The sequence below is a fragment of the Pecten maximus genome, chromosome 4 (genome assembly GCF_902652985.1).
Source record: "Pecten maximus chromosome 4, xPecMax1.1, whole genome shotgun sequence".
In the NCBI taxonomy this organism is placed as follows: Eukaryota; Metazoa; Mollusca; class Bivalvia; order Pectinida; family Pectinidae; genus Pecten; species Pecten maximus.
Genome location: NC_047018.1, coordinates 22,462,546 through 22,479,001, shown reverse-complemented (window position 1 = coordinate 22,479,001; position 16,456 = coordinate 22,462,546). Strand labels below are relative to the sequence as shown.

Sequence of the window (16,456 nt, the reverse complement as noted above, 5' to 3'; positions counted from 1 at the left end):
GGGTATGGTATACACATCAGTAGGGGGTGTCAGCCCAGGGTGTGGTACACACATCAGTAGGGGGTGTCAGCCCAGGGTGTGGTACCCACATCAGTAGGGGGTGTCAGCCCAGGGTTTGGTATACACATCAGTAGGGGGTGTCAGCCCAGGGTTTGGTACACACATCAGTAGGGGGTGTCAGCCCAGGGTATGGTACACACATCAGTAGGGGGTGTCAGCCCAGGGTTTGGTATACACATCAGTAGGGGGTGTCAGCCCAGGGTGTGGTACACACATCAGTAGGGGGTGTCAGCCCTGAGTATGGTACACACATCAGTAGGGGGTGTCAGCCCAGGGTGTGGTACACACATCAGTAGGGGGTGTCAACCCAGGGTATGGTACACACATCAGTAGGGGGTGTCAGCCCTGAGTATGGTACACACATCAGTAGGGGGTGTCAGCCCTGAGTATGGTACACACATCAGTAGGGGTGTCAGCCCAGGGTATGGTATACACATCAGTAGGGGGTGTCGGTCCAGGGTATGGTACACATATCAGAAGGGGGTGTCAGTCCAGGGTGTGGTACACATATCAGTAGGGGGTGTCAGCCCAGGGTGTGGTACACATATCAGTAGGGGGTGTCAGCCCAGAGTATGGTATACACATCAGTAGGGGGTGTCAGCCCAGGGTATGGTACACATATCAGAAGGGGGTGTCAGTCCAGGGTATGGCATACACATCAGTAGGGGGTGTCAGTCCAGGGTATGGTACACACATCAGTAGGGGGTGTCAGCCCAGGGTGTGGTACACACACATCAGTAGGGGGTGTCAGCCCAGGGTTTGGTACACATATAAGAAGGGGGTGTCAGCCCAGAGTATGGTACACACATCAGTAGGGGGTGTCAGTCCAGGGTATGGTATACACATCAGTAGGGGGTGTCAGCCCAGGGTTTGGTACACATATAAGAAGGGGGTGTCAGCCCAGAGTATGGTACACACATCAGTAGGGGGTGTCAGTCCAGAGTATGGTACACACATCAGTAGGGGGTGTCAGCCCAGGGTGTGGTACATACATCAGTAGGGGGTGTCAGCCCTGAGTGTGGTACATACATCAGTAGGGGGTGTCAGCCCAGGGTATGGTATACACATCAGTAGGGGGTGCCAGCCCAGGGTATGGTATACACATTAGTAGGGGGTGCCAGCCTAGGGTTTGGTACACACATCAGTAGGGGGTGTCAGCCCAGAGTATGGTACACACATCAGTAGGGGGTGCCAGCCCAGGGTATGGTACACACATCAGTAGGGGGTGCCAGCCCAGGGTATGGTACACATATCAGTAGGGGGTGCCAGCCCTGGGTGTGGTACACACATCAGTAGGGGGTGTCAGCCCAGGGTATGGTATACACATCAGTAGGGGTGTCAGCCCAGGGTGTGGTACACACATCAGTAGGGGGTGTCAGCCCAGGGTATGGTATACACATCAGTAGGGGGTGTCAGTCCAGGGTATGGTATACACATCAGTAGGAGGTGTCAGCCCTGGGTGTGGTATACACATCAGTAGGGGTGTCAGCCCAGGGTATGGTACACACATCATTAGGGGTGTCAGCCCAGGGTTTGGTACATACATCAGCAGGGGGTGTCAGCCCAGGGTATGGTACACACATCAGTAGGGGGTGTCAGCCCAGGGTGTGGTACACACATCAGTAGGGGGTGTCAGCCCAGGGTATGGTACACACATCATTAGGGGGTGTCAGCCCAGGGTATGGTACACACATCAGTAGGGGGTGTCAGCCCAGGGTATGGTACACACATCAGTAGGGGGTGTCAGCCCTGAGTATGGTACACACATCAGTAGGGGTGTCAGCCCTGAGTATGGTACACACATCAGTAGGGGGTGTCAGCCCAGGGTTTGGTACATACATCAGTAGGGGGTGTCAGCCCTGAGTATGGTACACACATCAGTAGGGGTGTCAGCCCAGGGTTTGGTACATACATCAGCAGGGGGTGTCAGCCCTGAGTATGGTACACACATCAGTAGGGGGTGTCAGCCCAGGGTTTGGTACACACATCAGTAGAGGGTGTCAGCCCTGAGTATGGTACACACATCAGTAGGGGTGTCAGCCCTGAGTATGGTACACACATCAGTAGGGGTGTCAGCCCAGGGTTTGGTACATACATCAGCAGGGGGTGTAAGCCCAGGGTATGGTACACACATCAGTAGGGGGCGTCAGCCCAGGGTGTGGACTGGTACACACATCAGTAGGGGGTGTCAGCCCAGGGTGTGGACTGGTACATACATCAGTAAGGATGTCAACCCAGGGTGTTGTGCACACATCAGTAGGGGGTGTCAGTTCAGGGTGTGGTACATACATCAGCAGGGGGTGTAAGCCCAGGGTGTGGTACACACATCAGTAGGGGGTGTCAGCCCAGGGTGTGGTACACACATCAGTAGGGGGTGTCAGCCCTGAGTATGGTACACACATCAGTAAGGGGGTGTCAGCCCAGGGTGTGGACTGGTACATACATCAGTAAGGATGTCAACCCAGGGTGTTGTGCACACATCAGTAGGGGGTGTCAGTTCAGGGTGTGGTACACACATCAGTAGGGATGACAGTGCCCTTATATCCTACAATGTAATCACAAGTTGATGGGGTAAGTGTTTTTGCCAGGTACATAAGTAAACCACATGTAGCTGATGGAGAAAACAGATGGCACTAGAATGTAACAGGGATGTTGGTGAAAATGCCAACAGGTGCCACAACTAGGTAACACACACAAAGATGTGAGGGCACCTGTAGAAAAAGTATGCACACAGAATTCTGGAAACCTTCCAAACAGGTGTCATCAGGAAGTCTATACTCTGCCAAACAAGATTCAACCTACATCTTCCAATGGTATGTTATCATGTTTGTAAACACAATGTGTAACATTGCAAATATTATCTGTGACATTGTAGAGATTATCTGTGACATTGTAGAGATTATCTGTGACATGGTAGAGATTATCTGAGACATTGTAGAGATTATCTGTGACATTGTAGATATCATCTGTGACATTGTAGAGATTATCTGTGACATTGTATAGATTATCTGTGACATTGTAGAGATTATCTGTGATATTGTAGAGATCATCTGTGACATTGTAGAGATTATCTGTAACATTGTAGAGATTATCTGTGACATGGTAGAGATTATCTGTGACATTGTAGAGATTATCTGTAACATTGTAGAGATTATCTGTTACATTGTAGAGATTATCTGTGACATTGTAAAGTATATGTAACATGGTAGAGATTATCTGTGACATGGTAGAGATTATCTGTGACATGGTAGAAATTATCTGTTACATTTTAGTGATCATTTGTGACATTGTAAAGTATATGTAACATTGTAGAAATTATATGTGACTTGTAGTGATTCTCTTTGACATTGCAGACATTCTGTGTACAAAACTTTCTGAGATATCATACAAACTTTCTGTTACATTGAGATTTTCTGTGACATTGTAGAGATAATATGTGACATTGTAGAGATTTTCTGTGACATTGTACAGACTTTCAGTGATCTTGTAAAACTTTGTGACCTTGTACATATTGTTTGTGTATAAGCAGTGTGAACATCAGCCTTCCTCTCTGTTATAACATATCTTCTATATGTCTGCTTGCTGCCAAACTGTCCTAGGTATTACATGTCTTCAAACATTCCACAGCACCAACTACATGTGTAACAAGCCTACAGACATGTACTGTGTGTTAACTAAACATACTTACATACAGAATGTACATGATATATACGCCAACATACCATATATACCCCACCGATCATCATATATACCCCACCGTACATCATATATACCCCACCGTACATCATATATACCCCACCGTACATCATATATACCCCACCGTACATCATATATACCCCACCGTACATCATATATACCCCAACGTACATCATATATACCCCAATGTACATCATATATACGCCAACATACCATATATACCCCACCGTACATCATATATACCCCAATGTACATCATATATACCCCAATGTACATCATATATACCCCACCGTACATCATATATACCCCACTGTACATCATATATACCCCACCGTACATCATATATACCCCACCGTACATCATATATACCCCAATGTACGTCATATATACCCCAACGGACATCATATATACCCCAATGTACGTCATATATACCCCAATGTACATCATATATACCCCACCGTACATCATATATACCCCAACCTACATCATATATACCCCACTGTACATGATATATACCCCAATGTACATCATATATACCCCAATGTACATGATATATACCCCACCGTACATGATATATACCCCACTGTACATCATATATACCCCACCGTACATCATATATACCCCACTGTACATCATATATACCCCACCATACATCATATATACTCCACCGTACATCATATATACCCCAATGTACATCATATATACCCCACCGTACATCATATATACCCCACTGTACATCATATATACCCCACCGTACATCATATATACCCCACCGTACATCATATATACCCCAATGTACATCATATATACCCCAATGTACATCATATATACCCCACCGTACATCATATATACCCCAATGTACATCATATATACCCCACCGTACATCATATATACCCCACTGTACATCATATATACCCCACCGTACATCATATATACCCCAACCTACATCATATATACCCCAATGTACATGATATATACCCCAATGTACATGATATATACCCCACTGTACATCATATATACCCCACCGTACATGATATATACCCCAATGTACATCATATATACCCCACCGTACATGATATATACCCCACCGTACATGATATATACCCCACTGTACATCATATATACCCCACCGTACATCATATATACCCCACTGTACATCATATATACCCCACCATACATCATATATACTCCACCGTACATCATATATACCCCAATGTACATCATATATACCCCAACGTACATCATATATACCCCAACATACATCATATATACCCCAACATACCATATATACCCCAACCTACATCATATATACCCCAACGTACATCATATATACCCCACTGTACATCATATATACCCCAACATACATCATATATACCCCAACATACCATATATACCCCAACCTACATCATATATACCCCACCATACATCATATATACCCCACTGTACATCATATATACCCCACCGTACATCATATATACCCCACTGTACATCATATATACCCCACCATACATCATATATACTCCACCGTACATCATATATACCCCAATGTACATCATATATACCCCAATGTACATCATATATACCCCAATGTACATGATATATACCCCAATGTACATCATATATACGCCAACATACCATATATACCCCACCGTACATCATATATACCCCACTGTACATCATATATACCCCACCGTACATCATATATACCCCACCGTACATGATATATACCCCAATGTACATGATATATACCCCAATGTACATGATATATACCCCAATGTACATCATATATACCCCACCATACATCATATATACTCCACTGTACATCATATATACCCCACCGTACATCATATATACCCCACCGTACATCATAATACCCCAATGTACATGATATATACCCCAACGGACATCATATACCCCAACGGACATCATATATACCCCACCGTACATCATATATACCCCAATGTACATCATATATACCCCAACGTACATCATATATACCCCAACGTACATCATATATACCCCAATGTACATCATATATACCCCAACGTACATCATATATACCCCAACGGACATCATATATACCCCAACCTACATCATATATACCCCACCGTACATCATATATACCCCACTGTACATCATATATACCCCACCGTACATCATATATACCCCACCGTACATCATATATACCCCAACGTACATCATATATACCCCAACGTACATCATATATACCCCAACGGACATCATATATACCCCAACCTACATCATATATACCCCACCGTACATCATATATACCCCACCGTACATCATATATACCCCACCGTACATCATATATACCCAACCGTACATCATATATACCCCAACGTACATCATATATACCCCAATGTACATCATATATACGCCAACATACCATATATACCCCACCGTACATCATATATACCCAACCGTACATCATATATACCCCAACCTACATCATATATACCCCAATGTACATCATATATACCCCAATGTACATGATATATACCCCAATGTACATGATATATACCCCAATGTACATCATATATACCCCAATGTACATCATATATACCCCAATGTACATGATATATACCCCAATGTACATGATATATACCCCACCGTACATCATATATACGCCAACATACCATATATACCCAACCGTACATCATATATACCCCAACCTACATCATATATACCCCAACGGACATCATATATACCCCAATGTACATGATATATACCCCAATGTACATGATATATACCCCAATGTACATGATATATACCCCAATGTACATCATATATACCCCAATGTACATCATATATACCCCAATGTACATCATATATACCCCACCGTACATCATATATACCCCAACATACCATATATACCCCAACCTACATCATATATACCCCAACGTACATCATATATACCCCAACGTACATCATATATACCCCACCGTACATCATATATACCCCAACATACCATATATACCCCAACATACATCATATATACCCCACTGTACATCATATATACCCCAACGTACATCATATATACCCCAATGTACATCATATATACCCCAACGTACATCATATATACCCCAATGTACATCATATATACCCCAACGTACATCATATATACCCCAACATACCATATATACCCCAACCTACATCATATATACCCCACCATACATCATATATACCCCACCGTACATCATATATACCCCACCGTACATCATATATACCCCAATGTACATCATATATACCCCAATGTACATGATATATACCCCAATGTACATCATATATACCCCAACGTACATCATATATACCCCAACCTACATCATATATACCCCAACCTACATTATATATACCCCAACGGACATCATATATACCCCACCGTACATCATATATACCCGAACGGACATCATATATACTCCACTGTACATCATATATACCCCACCGTACATCATATATACCCCACCGTACATCATAATACCCCAATGTACATGATATATACCCCAATGTACATCATATATACCCCAACGGACATCATATATACCCCAACGGACATCATATATACCCCAACGGACATCATATATACCCCACCGTACATCATATATACCCGAACGGACATCATATATACTCCACTGTACATCATATATACCCCACCGTACATCATAATACCCCAATGTACATGATATATACCCCAATGTACATCATATATACCCCAACGGACATCATATATACCCCAACGGACATCATATATACCCCACCGTACATCATATATACCCGAACGGACATCATATATACTCCACTGTACATCATATATACCCCACCGTACATCATATATACCCCACCGTACATCATATATACCCCAATGTACATGATATATACCCCAATGTACATCATATATACCCCACTGTACATCATATATACCCCACCATACATCATATATACCCCAATGTACATCATATATACCCCACTGTACATGATATATACCCCAATGTACATCATATATACCCCAATGTACATCATATATACCCCAATGTACATCATATATACCCCAATGTACATCATATATACCCCAATGTACATGATATATACCCCAATGTACATCATATATACCCCAACCTACATCATATATACCCTAACGGACATCATATATACCCCACTGTACATCATATATACCCCACCGTACATCATATATACCCCAATGTACATCATATATACCCCACATTACATCATATATACCCCAACATACCATATATACCCCAACCTACATCATATATACCCCAATGTACATCATACATACCCCAACGTACATCATACATACCCCAACGTACATCATATATACCCCAATGTACATCATATATACCCCAACATACCATATATACCCCAATGTACATCATATATACTCCACCGTACATCATATATACCCCAACGTACATCATACATACCCCAACGTACATCATATATACCCCAATGTACATCATATATACCCCAACATACCATATATACCCCAATGTACATCATATATACCCCAATGTACATCATATATACCCCAACATACCATATATACCCCACCATACATCATATATACCCCAACATACCATATATACCCCACTGTACATCATATATACCCCATCGTACATCATATATACCCCAACGTACATCATATATACCCCAACATACATCATATATACCCCAACATACATCATATATACCCCAACATACATCATATATACCCCAATGTACATCATATATACCCCACCATACATCATATATACCCCACCGTACATCATATATACCCCACCATACATCATATATACCCCACCGTACATCATATATACCCCAATGTACATCATATATACCCAAACATACCATATATACCCCAACATACATCATATATACCCCAACATACATCATATATACCCCACCATACATCATATATACCCCACCGTACATCATATATACCCCACCGTACATCATATATACCCTAATGTACATCATATATACCCCAACATACATCATATATACCCCAACGGACATCATAGAGTTTGGGTACTGATAGACCTACACCTGTATTCCTACCTGGGGTACTAGTTTGAGTACTGATAGAGTTACACCTGTATTCCTACCTGGGGTACTAGTTTAAGTACTGATAGAGTTACACCTGTATTCCTACCTGGGGTACTAGTTTGGGTACTGATAGACCTACATCTGTATTCCTACCTGGGGTACTAGTTTGAGTACTGATAGAGTTACATCTGTATTCCTACCTTGGGTACTAGTTTGAGTACTGATAGAGTTACACCTGTATTCCTACCTGGGGTACTAGTTTGGGTACTGATAGGTGTGATCTGTGCCTGTGTGGTAATGGTGGTAGACTCAGGAACCTCAGGAGCAGGTACTTTCTCCACTGCCTCTTCCTTGACCTCTGTGTCGGGAGGGTCCGTACTGGATTCTTCTGACTGATCCTCAACCTCTCCACTCTCCTTCACAGCTTCTGTATACACAAAACAAATAAGTTACAAACCGACCGTTACATAGAATCAAACTGGTTTAAAGTAACTAAGCCTTTTTATAATGAATCTTAAAGTGGACACCTTCTGAGGTAAAACTATACACACACACACAAGAAATATAGGATACATTACAGAGACAACTTCAACTTCGTAATATAATAATGTTATAGACACATGTTTATATTTTGCAGTACGTTTTTGCACTAAACTCATGGAGGAACAAATTTGCTACAAATGCATTCTCCCCAATTCTCCAGGCATGTTTAAAACATTGATACACTTCATGCTGCTGCTGGTGTTGGCAGATAATCCAGAGATGAACAAGTTATAAACATATACCTTCATGTATTGCTGTCACTGAGCAGCATCAGCAGCGGATCACCCCAATCTAAGATATTCTAGCGACAGTGTTGTGACTATATAAACACCTAACCTGTCTTCACACAAACCTGTGTCTCTGCCAAGCACATAACATTACTTCCTTGTTATAAACACTCCACATGTTTGTTTCAGCTTTATAATACAACACTTGAATCAAACAACTTAAATTTCTATATACATGTACTAATAAACATTTACTCATTTCCTCTACATCTGAAATCACACTACTTTCCACCCAGTACTAATAGTAATGTGTAGTGACTAGGTTATTATGTTACGTTTAGGCGTGTCACAGTATGTGCTCAATTATATATTATGTCTTTTTCTCCACAAGTGAAACTTTGAACTTTGATTGGCCAGATGATTTGAATCTTAATTGATGACATTATCAACAAGATCACTAAGTGCCAACTTGTATAATTCACCAACACAAAATCAATACTGAAGTCCTCTCTGATCCAGCACTGACATATAAAATGTACCATAGATACAAGGATGACTGGACATCAGGTCTAAATGGTCACCTTTTGGACTATGATTGGACAAAATGTCCAACTCTGTTGTATTTTGGACATCAAGTCTGAACAGTAGCTCTAGGTCATATCCCTTATACCAGGTCTGAATAATCTGCTCTAGGTCATACTTTGGATACTAGGTCCCACTAAACTTTAGGTCATATGATACCAGGTCTGAACAGTCCACTCCAGGCCATAATTCTGACACCAGGTCTGAACATTCCACTCCAGGCCATAATTCTGACACCAGGTCTGAACATTCCACTCCAGTCATAATTCTGACACCAGGTCTGAACAGTCCACTCCAGGCCATAATTCTGACACCAGGTCTGAACAGTCCACTCCAGTCATAATTCTGACACTATAGGTCTGAACAGTCCACTCCAGGCCATAATTCTGACACCAGGGCTGAACAGTCCACTCCAGGCCATAATTCTGACACCAGGTCTGAACAGTCCACTCCAGGCCATAATTCTGACACCAGGTCTGAACAGTCCACTCCAGGCCATAATTCTGACACCAGGTCTGAACAGTCCACTCCAGGCCATAATTCTGACACTATAGGTCTGAACAGTCCACTCCAGGCCATAATTCTGACACCAGGTCTGAACATTCCACTCCAGGCCATAATTCTGGCACTATAGGTCTGAACAGTCCACTCCAGGCCATAATTCTGACACCAGGTCTGAACATTCCACTCCAGGCCATAATTCTGGCACTATAGGTCTGAACAGTCCACTCCAGGCCATAATTCTGATACCAGGTCTGAACAGTCCACTCCAGGCCATAATTTTGACACCAGGTCTGAACAGTCCACTCCAGGCCATAATTCTGACACCAGGTCTGAACAGTCCACTCCAGGCCATAATTCTGATACCAGGTCTGAACAGTCCACGTCACTCTAGGCCATAATTCTGACACCAGGTCTGAACATTCCACTCCAGGCCATAATTCTGACACCAGGTCTGAACAGTCCACTCCAGGCCATAATTATGACACCAGGTCTGAACAGTCCACTCCAGGCCATAATTCTGACACCAGGTCTGAACATGCCACTCCAGGCCATAATTCTGACACCAGGTCTGAACATGCCACTCTAGGCCATAAATCTGACACCAGGTCTGAACAGTCCACTCTAGACCATAATTCTGACACTAGGTCTGAACATTCCACTCCAGGCCATAATTATGACACTAGGTCTGAACAGTCCACTCCAGGCCATAATTATAACACCAGGTCTGAACAGTCCACTCCAGGCCATAATTCTGACACCAGGTCTGAACAGTCCACTCCAGGTCAAACTTTGGACACCAGGTCTGAACAGTCCACTCTCAGTGATACTAGTCTGTAATACCACCCCTAGATCAAACCATGGACATTAGCTATGAATTGTCATGCTTTGACTTCCATAGATGGCAATGGTGCTAAGTAGTGACTTTTTTATACACTTTGTATATGTACTCCAAACTAAGTCATGAGTGCTGTACAGAATCTTCCTTCAGTCTCCTAACCAGTGTTAATCCTGGTAGATTATGGTAGACACCGCTGACAGCCATCTCCCCTAACCAGTGTTAATACTGGTAGATTATGGTAGACACTGCTGACAGCCATGTCCCCTAACCAGTGTTAATCCTGGTAGATTATGGTAGACACCGCTGACAGCCATCTCCCCTAACCAGTGTTAATACTGGTAGACTATGGTAGACACTGCTGACAGCCATGTCCCCTAACCAGTGTTAATCCTGGTAGATTATGGTAGACACCGCTGACAGCCATCTCCCCTAACCATGCAGTGTTAATACTGGTAGATTATGGTAGACACTGCTGACAGCCATGTCCCCTAACCAGTGTTAATCCTGGTAGATTATGGTAGACACTGCTGACAGCCATGTCCCCTAACCAGTGTTAATACTGGTAGATTATGGTAGACACTGCTGACAGCCATGTCCCCTAACCAGTGTTAATACTGGTAGATTATGGTAGACACTGCTGACAGCCATGTCCCCTAACCAGTGTTAATCCTGGTAGATTATGGTAGACACTGCTGACAGCCATGTCCCCTAACCAGTGTTAATACTGGTAGATTATGGTAGACACTGCTGACAGCCATGTCCCCTAACCAGTGTTAATACTGGTAGATTATGGTAGACACAGCTGACCGCTTTGTCTCCTTAGTAGTCGGCCATTGACAGGATTAGACTGTTATTATCTGATATATCTGTAGCCACATGCATCAGGCATGTGTTACAATGTGACATTACAGATGAATCAATGTATTACTCATCTTTGCAGCTCTTTGTACTAAAATTAACTAAAATCCTTCCCAGCAGCTATCAGAATAAATTGCCCTCTCATTCAGTAGCTTTGTTTTTGATGTGACGGAGACACACAATCAACCTGATTACCATTGTAACTGTCACTGATTCAAACCTCTTACACATCTTTTTAAATTCTAAGCAATGGTTGCCTGGCTGTTTGAATTATTTGTCTGCATATATAATGTTTGGGATCAAATGCATGTCCAGATATAGTTAATCAACCTGGGGCATTGATGTATATTTAAAAGTGAACATATGAATCTGTTACACAATCCTGACATATACAATCTTGATGTCCGACATATATAATCTGGACATTAGATATATACAAGCTGGACATTCAACATATATAGTCTGGATCTCTGACAAATACAATCTGGACTTCTGATAAATAAAATCTGGACATCTGAATGTCCTACACATACAATCTGGACATCCGACACATAAATACAATCTGGACATCAGACACATAAAATCTGGATGCCTCTCAAAAACAATCTGGACGTCCAACAAAAACAATCTGTACACTTGAAACATAAATACAATCTGGATATCTGACAAACACAATCTGGATATATGACAAACACAATCTGGATATATGACATATATATTCTGGATATCTGAAAAAAAATCTGGATGACCTGGGGGCTGGACTTCTATTTTCTTTCAGTTAGTATTGACAAGAAAGGATATCTAGATATTATACTAGTTACATACATAACTGACAGCCATAGTCTCATTGATAAGTTATTAGTGACAAATGCACTACAAAACAATGAAGACAACAATATCAGAACTACAGTGTAGATCATTTGATATAACCTTCCACCGGGATTTGCGTAGTGACCATCACCTGTATAGAAGTCTATTAGAAGATGAAATTCAATCCAATACTTACAAGGTCAGTGATAATAACCAATAACTGGTGACATTCAATACAAACAAGTACTCACAGATGTGTATATACTGAAGACTCCTTAACCAACCACACACACGTACTACAGGGTATAATGTCGGTGAGACAGGAAGAACTACTGATTCCGTGTTGACTCGTCTGATGACATCATAGGCCTGTACCTGAGTGCCCTGATTCCAGCCTCCTCATCATTACAATAGCTTCAGCAGTTGATCCAATCTGCCACACCCACCCACAGTACATAACAACTGACTGCCAAATCAAGGCCTATCGTCTCTCCTTATCCTTGTTTTTCTCTACACACACAGTACCAATGTCAAATTAAACCCACTACACAACCTACAGCAGAACCAGCTAGGCAGATGAAGAGAAATCAAGCTTGGTTCACAGGGGGTAAAGTGCTTTATATTCATGCACTACCTTCACAAAAGTAAACTAGTACACTTTTGTTCCTAATTCCCCAGTTTTTCACGGCATCTTAATGATGGATGCTACAGGCTCCACTGCTTTATTTACAGTAATACAAACAAAATGTCTGCAGCTACCATGGAAACCTGGCTGTAATATGGCTGCTCTGTCTAGGTATTATAAAATGTGTGGTACCAAATTACTGACTACAAACTGTTTACATGTTTCCTTGTCAATCAAAGCCTCACATCTTCTGTACAAGGTGCTGAGGGGTGATATATATATATGTAAGATGTCATTTTTATGAATCAGTACAAGGAGCAAATTGCATGTAAATTTCAGTTGTAACTGTATGATGCGTGGATATTATTAAATGGTCTGTATAATGTGTAGAGATGATTTAATGGTCTGTACAATGTGTAGAGATGATTTAATGGTCTGATGTGTAGAGATGATTTAATGGTCTGTATAATGTGTAGAGATGATTTAATGGTCTGTACAATGTGTAGAGATGATATAATGGTCTGTACAATGTGTAGAGATGATTTAATGGTCTGTATAATATGTAGAGATGATATAATGGTCTGTACAATGTGTAGAGATGATTCAATGGTCTGTACAATGTGTAGAGATGATATAATGGTCTGTATAATGTGTAGAGATGATTCAATGGTCTGTACAATGTGTAGAGATGATTAATGGTCTGTATAATATGTAGAGATGATATAATGGTCTGTATAATGTGTAGAGATGATATAATGGTCTGTACAATGTGTAGAGATGATTCAATGGTCTGTACAATGTGTAGAGATGATTAATGGTCTGTATAATATGTAGAGATGATATAATGGTCTGTATAATGTGTAGAGATGATATAATGGTCTGTACAATGTGTAGAGATGATATAATGGTCTGTACAATGTGTAGAGATGATTCAATGGTCTGTACAATGTGTAGAGATGATTAATGGTCTGTATAATATGTAGAGATGATATAATGGTCTGTATAATGTGTAGAGATGATATAATGGTCTGTACAATGTGTAGAGATGATATAATGGTCTGTACAATGTGTAGAGATGATTTAATGGTCTGTATAATGTGTAGAGATGATATAATGGTCTGTATAATGTGTAGAGATGATTTAATGGTCTGTATAATGTGTGTGGTGATATAATGGTCTGTACAATGTGTAGAGATGATTTAATGGTCTGTATAATGTGTAGAGATGATTTAATGGTCTGTACAATGTGTAGAGATGATATAATGGTCTGTATAATGTGTAGAGATGATATAATGGTCTGTACAATGTGTAGAGATGATTTAATGGTCTGTACAATGTGTAGAGATGATATAATGGTCTGTACAATGTGTAGAGATGATTTAATGGTCTGTATAATGTGTAGAGATGATATAATGGTCTGTACAATGTGTAGAGATGATTCAATGGTCTGTACAATGTGTAGAGATGATTAATGGTCTGTATAATATGTAGAGATGATATAATGGTCTGTATAATGTGTAGAGATGATATAATGGTCTGTACAATGTGTAGAGATGATTCAATGGTCTGTACAATGTGTAGAGATGATTAATGGTCTGTATAATATGTAGAGATGATATAATGGTCTGTATAATGTGTAGAGATGATATAATGGTCTGTACAATGTGTAGAGATGATATAATGGTCTGTACAATGTGTAGAGATGATTCAATGGTCTGTACAATGTGTAGAGATGATTCAATGGTCTGTACAATGTGTAGAGATGATATAATGGTCTGTACAATGTGTAGAGATGATTTAATGGTCTGTATAATGTGTAGAGATGATTTTATGGTCTGTATAATGTGTAGAGATGATTTTATGGTCTGTATAATGTGTAGAGATGATTTTATGGTCTGTATAATGTGTAGAGACAATCTAAAGATCTGTACAATGTGTAGAGATGATTAATGGTCTGTATAATATGTAGAGACAATTTAATGGCCTGCAAATGTGATTTGTCAGTATAATGTGTGGATGTGATTAAAATAACCATGTGTCATTTTGCAGATGTGGAAGATACAAAGCAATATAAAATTTGATAACTATACTATTACATTTATTACAGTCATCCTAATCAGAACCTTATAAATGGAAACATGTTTCAGAATAAATACAAAACACATAGTACACCTGCTGCTACGATGTCGAGAGGGGTCTTATATAACAATGTAAATGGTAAACAACCAATAAAATCATGTCAGATACAAATAAATCCTATAACCATCCTATAAACACATCATTTAAGCTGAATTTCCACTCATTCTGTCTGTTTTTTATGAATATTATCGAAAACTAAACTCATACTGAATGTGATGAGTATACTTGAGTAATTAGAAACAGGTAGGGCTGGCCTAGAGCCAGCTGTCTCGTAATGAAGTTATCAGGTACCAATGATTACTTTACCAAGTAAAATAAAGGCTAATATTGCCTGTGTATTTTCTCTATGTAGAAATATTTTTTTAATTGTCATTTGACCTTTTAGTCCACAATGACCCGACCAACTTCATAGTCCACAATGATCCCACTGACCTCATAGTCCACAATGATCCCACTGACCTCATAGTCCACAATAACCCTACTGACTGACCT

General features: G+C 40.8%; 1 protein-coding gene across 4 annotated transcripts in view; it reads right to left on the bottom strand.

Annotated features, from left to right (window-relative positions):
* LOC117325521 (phosphatase and actin regulator 1-like) overlaps nt 1-16,456 on the bottom strand; it is an 87,180-nt gene that overhangs the window by 17,978 nt on the left and 52,746 nt on the right. For all 4 annotated transcript variants that reach the window (XM_033881798.1, XM_033881801.1, XM_033881800.1 and 1 more), the window contains exon 4: nt 9,086-9,265. In XM_033881798.1, coding sequence (XP_033737689.1) covers nt 9,086-9,265 — 180 coding nt within the window. The remainder of the gene's footprint in view (nt 1-9,085; nt 9,266-16,456) is intronic.